Source organism: Miniopterus natalensis, chromosome 1 (assembly GCF_054644295.1).
Source record: "Miniopterus natalensis isolate mMinNat1 chromosome 1, mMinNat1.hap1, whole genome shotgun sequence".
Taxonomy (NCBI): domain Eukaryota; kingdom Metazoa; phylum Chordata; class Mammalia; order Chiroptera; family Miniopteridae; genus Miniopterus; species Miniopterus natalensis.
Genome location: NC_142081.1, coordinates 131,020,162 through 131,032,439, shown reverse-complemented (window position 1 = coordinate 131,032,439; position 12,278 = coordinate 131,020,162). Strand labels below are relative to the sequence as shown.

General features: G+C 32.8%; 1 protein-coding gene across 8 annotated transcripts in view; it reads left to right on the top strand.

The window, feature by feature from the left end:
• TASOR2 (transcription activation suppressor family member 2) overlaps positions 1-12,278 on the top strand; it is a 75,328-nt gene that overhangs the window by 29,966 nt on the left and 33,084 nt on the right. For 6 of the 8 annotated variants that reach the window (XM_016219748.2, XM_016219749.2, XM_016219753.2 and 3 more), the window contains 9 exons: positions 445-536; positions 2,335-2,472; positions 2,601-2,725; positions 2,809-2,828; positions 2,929-3,028; positions 5,075-5,175; positions 5,957-6,060; positions 9,643-9,715; positions 9,814-9,876. In XM_016219748.2, the coding sequence (XP_016075234.2) occupies positions 445-536; positions 2,335-2,472; positions 2,601-2,725; positions 2,809-2,828; positions 2,929-3,028; positions 5,075-5,175; positions 5,957-6,060; positions 9,643-9,715; positions 9,814-9,876 (816 nt within the window). The remainder of the gene's footprint in view (positions 1-444; positions 537-2,334; positions 2,473-2,600; positions 2,726-2,808; positions 2,829-2,928; positions 3,029-5,074; positions 5,176-5,956; positions 6,061-9,642; positions 9,716-9,813; positions 9,877-12,278) is intronic. The other 2 variants (XM_016219750.2, XM_087825925.1) reach the window with 1 other exon arrangement.

Genomic DNA, 12,278 nt, shown 5'->3' with positions numbered 1-12,278 from the left:
AGTACTGTCAATGGTTCCATGCATCCACTAGGGGGCTTGGAAGGTATCCCCTGTGAATAAGGTGGGGCTACTGTGCTTCCTGAGATTTTTTTGCAAAAAATAACTTGAGAATCAGAGTACCATAAGTCTTTTCATTGGATGATTGCATGGAGAAAAAACACTTAGAATTTTCCAAGAATGTGATACTTTATCACTTTTTGTTACTGGGACCCTAGTAGAAAATTGGTTGTCAGTCACACATGTTCTGTCTTATTTTAGCTCTAATGTTTCTGTACCTTCAGAATAATGCAAATAGTTTTTTTAAAGTAAGCAGTTTCAAAACAGTTTTTAATGTGACTTTTATTTATCTTGTGTCTTGTTCAGTTAAAGGTAGACTTACATCAGAATTGTATGTGTGTAAACCTTTTAAAAGTGTAAATTAACCTATATTCTATGCTTTTATAGGTGTATATGTTTCCAAATACGCAGACTATCTTCATGCAAGACCATGGTATCATGGGAAGTCTGGTTATATTGTAATTTTTAATCTAATTAAGGTAAAGCCTAAATGTGCTTCTGTATCATTTTTCTTTTTAAAAATAAAGGTTATCAGTCTGTGATAATGTTCTTTGCAGATCATTTGCTAAACATAGTCCTCACTAAAGACAGCTATTCAAAAATCAGAAAATGTAATTGCTATTTCTGCTTTCTTTTAAAGACAAAGATTTTTTGTTTATTTAGTACATGATCTATGAATACGTTTAAAAACAATCTTTGAAATAATACAATGCAAAAGGTCCTCAGTGAAGTCTTTCTCTCACTCCTGTCCCACAATGCCACTTTTCAGACATTAAATAACAGAAAACAAGTAGCTGCTTGTAAAACTGTGTGGTTACAGTTAAAAGAAATGAATGTAGAAAGCAACATTTGTTGTCTGATTTAAATGGTCACAGTAAGAAATCTTTATTTTCTTTATCCCTAAAACTTCCATACCTTGTTTACAGCTTCATGTGGCACCTTTAACTAATGATCTCAGGAATAAACACCCTTTAATAGTTCTATATAAGTGAATCTTGCAATTAGAATTTTCACTCAAGGAGTAGGAAAGTGCTGATTTTAGAGGTCAGTGGGCTTTTTGAGGACATATTCTGTGGTCTTTTTGCTGTTTTTTCTTTTGTTTTAGCTTCCTAAATTCTTTGGTTATAAATCTAATAGTACTGTTGTTGTTGTTTTAAGAGTATAAATGGTTTATATTTCAAAATTTGTCCCTAAGAACTGGAGGGAAAGTAGCATTGCACTGGCACACTCACTGCTTTTACATTCCCTCTCCTGCTCCATCACAAGTACTGTAGTTCTGTTGTAGAAAATGTGCCTGTCAGCTCAGATAAGAAACGTTTGGTTTTTTATTTATGTCAGATTGCCTTGCCATTGGTTTCTTTCCCCTGTATCCTACTCTGTCTGGTGGATGTTGCCGGTTAGTTTTTGCCTGCATGCTCTCAGTCCTTCTTATTGTTTATATTCTTTGGCTTCTTAGACCAAAGAATTGCTTTTGGTGGTCCTATAAGTGAAGAGACAGGATCTTAACAGCAAAAAACGAACAAACATCTTTTAAATAATTACATTCTTTTTGTAAAGGTAAATAAAAGTTGTAATCTCATACCTTGTTTTGGTATATATTTAGTATATTTTTATTTTTCCTATCTATGTCATTATGTTGTTCAAAACAGCTTTTAAAATCATGATATTTCAGGATATGAAATAAAAAAACTTGACTGCTTTTTTTTCTCTTCTTTTTTCTGGAAGACATGTAACTCTTGATGAAGACAAGTCTATAATGAGAAATACTATTGTTTATTGCTCCGTGCTGAATTACTGGTTCCTAGTGTAATAGATGTATCTTGATCTGTAATTTACAATTGATAATAACTTAATACTCAGTTTGGAAACTCATCTTTTGAAATTTTAGATTTTATTTGTCATCTTTTATGTTACAGTCATTGAGTAACCAGTCTATTTGTTAAGCTATATAATTTTTATTTTAAAGAAATGGTTCTCTTAGATTTGGGATGATTCATGTATTCCTTTGATATTGTGATGAAAAAAAACGGGACTTCTGTCTCAGAAAGATGCCCAGACATACCCAACTTTTAAATACAATTTTAAGGGGTTCATAGATAATTAAAACTATTGTTGGCCTTAAAGATTATTTTCTAAGAACCATAGTTCTAATTCTTAACACAGTTAACTATTAGTTGAAATACATTGAAATCTTTATTCAGCTACTTAAAAGTGAATCCTAGAGTAAAATTATTGCTATTTGAAGACATCTGATTAGTCTTAATATTTTCATTCTAGGGAAAAGTCAGATTTGTGTCTGAGAATTATACAGCTAACTATATTAGCCCATCTTCTGGCTATGATTGCCACGTGGCTGCAAATACTAACAAGGTTTCTCACAAGACGAGTCATTTTCGTGCCTTTGAATTGAGTCAGGTATAAATCATTTCTAAGATACATTTCTGCTTCTAATGTGTTAAGTTTCAGGACTGGGTGGGTTGAGATCAACTTGGTGCATATGGAATTCTGTAGTGCTACCCTGATCATAAATTTTTTTCTTTCAGTATTACCTGTATGAACTTTCAGGCAGCACTGTTATTGAGCGACCTAGACAGATTCATCCTTATGTAATTGTAGCTTTTCAGTACAGGGAACCTAAAAAGATGGCAGCACCAGCTCATAAAAGCATGTAAGTAATTATGTACATTTTTTGTTTTCCTGGATATATTTCCTTTGCTCTTATAAAATGGCTTTTTTTTTTTTCTTTTCTAGACTTGAACTCCATGAAAATGGTAAGGAATTACTTAATTGGTTCTTTTAGGTTTTTTAAAGTACATGTTTTCTTCCTAAAGAAAATAATTCTTTTTTTTTTCTTACCCTCATTTCTTAAAGTTCTCATCTCCCCATGGAAAGGGAAGTTAATTATTCAAGGTTGTCTGCTGTGTGACATAACTCTTTGGTCCTCTTATGGTACAGTGGTTCCAACACAACTGTAAGTACTGAATTTCTTTACTACTGCTTGCATAATTTTTTAAAATTCTCATTTTGAGTTCTTGTTTGTTGGCACTGGTGTGAAATATAGCAGTTGTATTTGGTGTTAGGTTAGAGTACTTTTGGTCAGATGTATAGAGCATCTAGGACCATGACACAGTAGACCTAAATTCATATCTAAATTCTAACCGTGGCCTTAAATAAATTTGTTTTATAATCTTTGAAAACTCACTTTTTAAATTTTAGTATCTTAATCCATTCATGGAGGGATGATTTAATACTAGAAGCTAAACTTTTCCCCAGAAAACAAATTTGATTTGCCTAGATAGCAGATACAGCAGATTATAGCCACTTAATTATATTATTGAATCTTTATTAAGATTTGCAGTATCCGATTTTCTAATACTCCCATGGTTTTTCTAGCTAGTATAGTATTAAATAGAGTGGGTGCTATATATTTACATTATAATGAATTATAAAATTTTCTTCTGGAGAACAGTGAAGGGCATTTTATGAACTCTTTTTTAGTCTATTCTTAGTTTGTATTGACAACCATTGATAGGTAGACATAGTTTAGTTGAAATATAAGACAAAAACTGGTTTGCTATCAATTCATTTTTTTTCTATTGGCCTTTTATAAGAAGAAGAGATTATAACCCATAGAATAAAGTATGTATTCTTTGAATAAGTAAATGAGAAAGAAGGGAAAGTTCTTTCTTACTGTAGAGTGCAACTAACAAGTGTAGAAAGAAGGATGGAATTAGACAATCACCATTGTCGATATCACAATAATCAGTGGGTACTTAAAGTAGAAAGTGAAAGCTTGATGGTATTTACTTTGTCTTTACATATTTCCTCATAACTTAATAATTACAAAGGGAAAAATATGGGCTTTACAGTGGGAAAAAACTGCAGATACCATCTTTTTTTTTTTTTTTTTAAACATATCTTTATTGATTTCAGAGAGAGGAAGGGCGGGGGGAGATAGAAACATCAATGATGAGAGAGTCATTGATTGGCTGCCTAGCCCACAACCTGGGCATGTGCCCTGACTGGGAATCGAACCCCGATCTCCTGGATCCTAGGTCGATGCTCAACTGCTGAGCCATGCCCGGCCAGGCTGCAGATACCATCTTAACTAAGCAGTTAAGTTATCGTTGTCAGGAATGGAATTAACATTTCTGTGCATCACATCAGGAAGCACATGAATAACACAATATCATTTTTGTGATATTCCTGCCATTCTAATCAGGAGGAAACAAACATACCAAGGTTGAGAGACATTCTGCAAAATAAATGGTTTATATTATTCCAAAAATATCAAAGTCATTAAACATAAAGACAAAGACTGCTCCAGCTTGAAGGAGGCTGAACAGACATATCTAAATGTAGTGTGCCATCCTGGAGAGGACCCTCTACTACAAAATTTTTTTTCTTTTATTGTAAAGGACCTTAGTGAGACAGTTGGTAGAATAAGGTCTGTCGGTTAATTAATTGTATTATACCATTGTTAATTTCTTGATTTTGTTTGTTGTTTTGTGGTTGTATAAGGAAATGTCATTTTTTAAGCACACACAAGTATTTAGAGAAAAGAGGGTATCTATAAGTCTATAACTATTTCAAAGTGAGTTGTAAAGAAGGAAAAAATTGTATCAGGTGAAACGATGCAAAAGTCTGGATGTGGTTTGTTCTGTGACATTGCATGGTAGGCAGTACAATATTGTCAGAAGTTTTCAACCCTTACATAGCAAATTCTCATTACAGTATGCATAATTCTTTCACAAATCTGTATATTTTGGTTATGCCAAAAATACATGTAGTTAGAAAATGTGAACATGTATGTAGACCATGGTTTATGGGATCAAATATTTGAAAATGTGTAATATTTATAAATATACATATTATTTGACCAGAAGTTTACCAATTTAAGGATTTTTGTGGTTATAATATTTTTATTAGCATTTATGTTAGAAAACCAAATATTATATACGAAGCTGTAGATAGTTTCTATGTTTATTATTTCACATGATATTATTTTGTTTTTTAGACCACATGAACTAGATTTTAAGTATGTAATGAGAGTGTCATCTTTAAAAAAAATACTACCAGAAGCTGCCTTTAGAAAACAGAATTACTTGGAGCAAAAAGGTTGGTTCAAATGTAATGATACACTGTATGTGTTGGGCTTTGTTCCCGTTATTCCCTGTCTTATACACACACTTACTTTTGTTTTGCCTTCGGTGATTCTTAAAAGAGTCTTTTGTGAAAGTTGCAGAATTGCTATATGATTCAGTTACTTGGGGGGCAACTAGAAACTATGAAAGGTAGTTTCATCTAAGATTGCAAAGTCTATCTTTAATATAGAATACTCAGAGATTTAAGCAAACAGATATACTTTCAAATAGTTGAAGACTCATAATCATTTCTTTTGAGGAGACAGAGTTTTTATGGTTGTCTTTATGTATGTACTTTTTGATTAAATTTATTGGGGTGACATTGGTTAACAAGATTATATAAGTTTCAAGTGTATACTGTAATGCATCCTCTGTACGTTGCATTATGTGCTCATCACCCAAAGTTCAGGTATGTACTTCTAAATGAAGAGGAAAAAACAGAAGACCTGAGAAGGAAATTTTTCTGTTATTTAGATTAATTTATGGAACATTGATGTTTATATTATTTATATAGTATTTATTTGCCTTGTTATAGTAGTGTCAGTATAAATGAAAGCATTGTTTTCCAATACTTTATACAGTAACTTTTTATTGAGGTGTTTTATAACCAAGAACATTGAATGATAATTTTTTTTAATCATATTCTTAGTTTTTCTTTTGACATTTTATTATATAAAATGAATAAATTGGTTATTTAAAAAAGCGTAATAGTATTTTAAAATAAGAAATGTTCTGTTTTTCTGATTTTTGTTCAGTCTGTTGCCAAGATATGTGCTTCAATATGTATGAGGTGGAACTATCAAACAAACAAGGGGAAAAAATAGATAAACTAACCGAAGTCATTAAAAATAAGCAATTGGTAAGAATCATCAATTTTAAAATAATTATGTTTTCCTTAAATTGAGAATTCGATATCTAATTATTAGTTGCTGTGCCTAGATTGTTATTTTAGCTTAGTGAAAGGATTTTTATCCTTTAATTTTTATTTACATATTATTGATATAGTATTTATTGACTGATATTTTCATCTTTGTATCTTAATTTGTTTCACTAGTCAGTTTATACTCCTGGTTTTAAGAATAAGAACAGTTTTTCTCATTTTTTTTGTCATTTTTGTTTTATGACAGAATCGAGTAGATCCCTAGTGTTTTTGCATTAATCAAAGGACTGCTTGTGAGATAGTTCTTTTTTTTTAAATTTATCTTTATTGTTGAAAGTATTATAGATGTCCCCCCTTTTTCCCCCCATTGACCCCTCTGCCTCTCCCCCACCCCAGGCCTTCACCACACTGTGTCTGTGTCCCTGGGTTTATGCATATATACATACAAATTCTTGGTTAATCTCTCCCTACCCACCCCCACCATAGTTCTTTAAAAGTGACCTGTGTAAATCCATAGATTTATGGGTGAGGGGAAGTTGCCGCTTCTATTGTTTTTGTGGTGTAGAAAGTAAGACTCTACTGAGAAATAGATAAAGATCCAGACTTCTTCCCGTTATGTTAATCAGACTTCCACAGTGTGAGGGTAGGAATAGATGCTGACTCTGTATTGAGTGATTTTAAACATCGAAGAGGAAATGGTGTGGGTGTAGAACAGTGACCAAACAAGTTTGAACCCTTTAGTGACATGATGGACTTTCCCCCATAGTAGGTAGCAAGAAATGAATACATTAAAATCGAACATTTATAGCAGCTTTGAAGGTAAGCTGTCAGTTAACATACTTGAAGTTGCTTGTAACAGAAACCCAAACTGACTTAAACAGTAAAGGGATTTAATACGCTTAACTTCTCAATTCTAAGTGTTAAAAGGGAGGGAGGGTGGGAGGGAAGGGGGGGAGAGGAAGAAAGAGAGAGAAGGGGGGGGAGGAGGAAGACAAAGCGAAAGGGAGGGGGAGAGGGAAGGAGAGAGAGAGAGAGAGAGATCTGCACATCTCTCAATCAGTAACCACAAAGGGAATGGACTACACTAATTAGCTCAGACCTTTCAGAACTCACCTTCCAGAATTGGGTATGAGGGTAGTTCCACCCAATCTGCAGTGGTGCTCCACAGCAGAGAACTCTGTAGTAAGGAGTTGGAATGGGTGACATTGGATGCTGAGGGGATAATATTCAATATCTACTGTAGGATTGTAAGCTATGACTTTTGAAGCACCATGGTCCATTTTATGTTTGGAAATTAAAAGGAATAAATTCCAAAGATACTTTCAGAAAATGCATTAGTGAAGGAACTACTTGTAAGTGCTTATGGCATTGAAAATAATAGAGACTTGGTGCAGAACTTGGCTTTGGTTGAGAACTATTTAATAATAATTAATAGGAATTACATATCAGTTATGGTTCTTTTTCTTCAGTGCTCCATGCTTTTCTTGCTTCATATGTTATGAATAATTTTTAAATTCCCTGAGTTCCTTGAAGACAGGTATCATGTCTTAAGCATCTTTGACACTGTAGTGCTTGGTATATAGTGGATGAGCAATAAATGTCCCTTGAATAAACTGTATGAGGGCTTGTACCTAGAACACTGAACTTCAAGAACAGTACAGAGCAAGGTCTCTTTAAAAGGGTGTTAAAGGACATGTATGGCTAGATGTTTTCTATGTATAAATATCTAGAAGTACATATTTAAAAGATTCTATGATTTCTCCCCACAAAGATTAAAATAGGAACTTTATGTAGCCCTTCCAACATAATTTGAGAGACTAGTAATTTATACTACATATTTCTGTTTTATTTGCACATTTTTGTGGAGGGAAATAGAAATGTATGGTTTTAAGTAAATAGGGATTTTACTTTTCATCTATTTTACAAAGCTAAAATGCAGAACAATGTAGAGTCTAATTATTTGTCATTTTCACTTTTTTACATCAATAGAAAATGAAATAAGGACTTTACCTGTTTGCAATTTAGTAGATACCAAAGCTATGGGTATATGTAATTATTGGTATATTTATTCAGTAATTCTTGAGTGTTTACTATGTGCCAGAAGCAAAAATAGAAAATAGTCTCTATCATCAAGAAACTTGTAAGACTGCCCAGCCGGGTGTGGCTCAGCAGTTGAGCATCGACCTAGGATCCAGGAGATCTGGGTTCGATTCCCGGTCAGGGCACATGCCCGGGTTGCGGGCTAGGCAGCCGATCAATGACTCTCTCATCATTGATGTTTCTCTCTCTCTCTTTCTCTCCCCCTTCTTTTCCTCTCTCTGAAATCAATAAAGATACATTTAAAAAAAAAAAAAGAAAAAGCAACGTATAGGACTATGGAGAGACAAAAATGTAAACTATCAAATGCGTAGGGGCTATAATAGAAGGGTATGGAAACTCACAATAGTGATTGTTCCTGTGAGTGAATTGTCATAATTTAGTTCTAATATAATAATTAGAAAAGTCTTTTTTCATACTTGAAATATGTATTGATTAATTCATCAATTTACCATATTTTTAGGCTTCTGCCTACCAGTTTTTAAAATAGAATGTTATATCACTTTATAATACATTGTATTTTTAGGTTTGTTTTTTTTTTTTACTGAAAAATTATTGTATGAGTATTGGATTTTATCTTTGTTAATGGGTATGTAGGCTTTAGAAATGGTGAATAATGGAAAAGAGGAACTGTTATTTTTATAATCTAGAATGATACCTTTTTTAACTTAATTTTTTTATTTATCTTTATTGTTGAAAGTATTGTAGATGGTCCCTTTTTTTTTCCCCCATTGACTTCCTCCTAGCTTTTAGGTAACTTTCTCTGACCTGGGGACAAAATTTCCCAATTTGCTGTAAACATTAAACTTTCAAGGGTTTTTTGATTATTTTTTGTTCAGGGTTTTTTTGTTACTGTTTTGTTTTAGCTCAAGATTCCACTGAAGACTGTGGTGGAGGGAAAAAAGAGAAAAAATTATTTTCATCTGCATTTTGTTTATTGCCACAGGAGTTAATTATGTTATTTTCTATCTTTTAGGATGCTGTAAAAGGGATTCTTTTATTAGACAGAATCTTCCGGTCTTTCTAGTTCTGGGGTTCTGTGATGTGTTTTGTATAAACATGAGCTTCAGGTGCTAACCATAGGTGTAATTCACCTTGAATTTGTAGTGACTAAATGGTAACAGAATGGCTATTTAGACAGTAATATGAAATGTCAAGCATCTCAGTGAAAAAATGAAATTAGTCTTTTCTGATGGATTTGTTATATAGTTGAACTATCCTAAAACTAACCCTTGATGTTCTAGTTATTATGTGTAGCCCTAACAGGGTCAAGCTTATTTGAGTGCTAAGGAACTTGCAGTTTCTGATACTGGGGGCAAAATTCTCCTGATTCCCATAAACACTAACATTTCACATTAAATTTACTTATTTACTTACTTACTTACTTTTCATGAGCTCAAAATTTACTGAATAGTAGTGTGATAGAGGACGGAGATTAATTGAATCTTTGTTTGTTTGTTTAAGGCACTCATCAAATGCTTAGAAGATCGGGAGGTTTTCATTTTACTTACATCATCAACCTTAATATCAGAAACAAGTAAGGACAACTTTTTTTAAAAACTATTTTTTTGTGTGTTTACTTTTGTTTTATAAAGTCAGCAACATAACTTTTCTTCTGATTCTCATTCTGTATAGATTTTGGAGATGAGCAGATGGCTCTACATGGATTACATTTATTCCATTCATCCCTATCAGCAGGTAAGGGCGCAGTGACTTCCAGTTCACTAAATCTGTCGTATATTTTTCTGTCCTCATCTTACTTAATCTCTCAACCCTGGTAACTAGTTTATTCTTTTAAATAGCTCTTTCTTTAACCTCCCTGGTAGATTCTTCTTTGTTCCCTTTCTGGCTTAGCCTTTCCTCTGAACTTCATACTCAGATATCCACCTATGTATTCACTTTTTTACTAAAGATGTCTCAGATGTTCCTCAAATTCAGCATTTCCAAAACTGAATATTTGGTATTGAACAATAATAGGTAGGAGAATAATATTGTAATAGCTGTGTATGGTGACAGATGGTTACTAGACTTAATGGTGATTCACTTTCTAAGGTGTATAAATGTTGAATCACTATATTGTGTACCTGAAACTAGTATAATATTACATGTCAACTATAATTAAAAGTAAATTTAAAATTAAAAAGTCATCTTAAAGAAACCCTCAATATCTAGGAGATAACTTTAACTCTACCAAGTAAGTAGGACTCAAGGTCTTCACAGATGCAGCTCTTGTCTGGACTACTTTTCTCCTTCACTTTTATTGGGTGGTGTTTACCCCCATAGGGCAAAAAATATTACTCATACAGTATATAAACAGATATACAGTATGTCTGTGGTATTAAAATTTTATAGGGCAGTTAGGAAGCAAAGTCTATAAAGGCTCTTGGTATGGGGATGATGAATAAAAATCAGAAGCTCTGACCTAGTCTAGTCTATTAATCATATCTGTCAGGTGTCAGTTTAAATATCAGTATTGATTCCCATCACCACTCTGACCTCAGTGAGGACCCTAGGCTTAATTATCAATTGAATTTAAATATTTATTTGTGAATTATTCAGTGCCTGCCTTTCCTGTATTCTGCTGTATTCCTACTGCCTAGCAGTGCCAGGCACATAAAAAATAATAAATGTTTGCTGAGCAAGTAAATAAAACAAATGAGTCATTTTGTGATATGAGGATTTTCCTCTTTATTTTATAATCACACTCTATGTGTTTAAACATAAAATTGTGTATGACATTTATAAAGCTACAACCAATATAAAAATGTTTTTAAAGTTGATTTCTTAAAATTGTATTCAGTTACTCAAAGCAGAGAACTGCATTGTCTTGGGCATCACTTCTTTGTACTAAGCAATAACAACATAATGGCAATAGCTATTTGCATTTTTCAAGCCCCTACTATATCAGGTATTATGCTAAGTATACAGTTACTGATTTAGCAGCCCTTAAAATAGGTATTCTTATTATGACCATTTCTAAGATGAGAAAACTGAGACTTAAGCTTGCCTATGGTCAAACAACTAACTTGAGCTGGCTTTTAACTCCTATCCCATACTGTCTCCTTCTTTTGTCAGAGCTCTGATTTCACTTCATTTTTAAGTGTAAACTGCCACTTAAATAAGAAACAGTGCCTGTACCATTTGGTGTTGAACAGCACAGGATTTGTTTGAATAAACATTGGAGTGTTGTGTTACAGTGTTACAGTGTACACCTCCTCCTTCAGTTCATTTAGACATTTTCTGTGAATGGTCCTTCATTGGGTCCAGTCTATGGTTATTTGTTTTAAATTGATATATACTTAGCAGATTTAAATAAAAGTTCTTTTTCATATATTTTATAATACTCTATTACAGATCTTTCTGGCTTCTGCCTTTCTGAATTCTTGAAATAATGACGTTTTCTGGAAAAAATACTACTTTAGTGTGAACTGTTAGTAGTACATAAGAACCTTTTTATATTTATTTTTTCTTCACTTGTTACTTTTTAAGTGATAAACTGCAAAGAAAGAATTTTTAATGTCTAGCCACATTTTTTGTTTATTTCTATTTATTTTTCTATTCCTTTTCCTAATACCTGCTCCAGTGCAGATGTATTTAGCTAGAACTAACTGGACATTTTCTTAGTCTTGCAGTTACTTTTTCTTTAAAAAGAATGTAATTTGTATTTCAGTTTAGTAGGTACCAGAAGTCTTTGTGGGTCCTTATTGTTGATTACTCTTAAATTTTGTAGGATTTTATTACCCAGTTCTCAGTGATCTGACTGATTACTCTTACAGTATTAAATTATTAAATAATTAATTGATAATGCTTACATTTTTTATTTATTTCCCTCTTTTTTTCCTTTAGGTTACTGACTTACTGAAAAAATTAGCATTTCAGTCAAAGAGTGAGCTAAGGAGAGGAAGCAAAACACAGACTAGTTGGTTTAGTTACTTAATTTTTAAAAAAACTTTTACTTGATAGACGAGGTGAAAAAATTTGGGACTTAAGGGTTTTACTTTTTTCAGTTCAGTTGGTTAGTTTGAATGGCCTTGGTTGGGTAGCTCAGTTGGTTAGAGCATCATCCCAATATGCCAAGGTTGCAGGTTCAATCCCCAGTT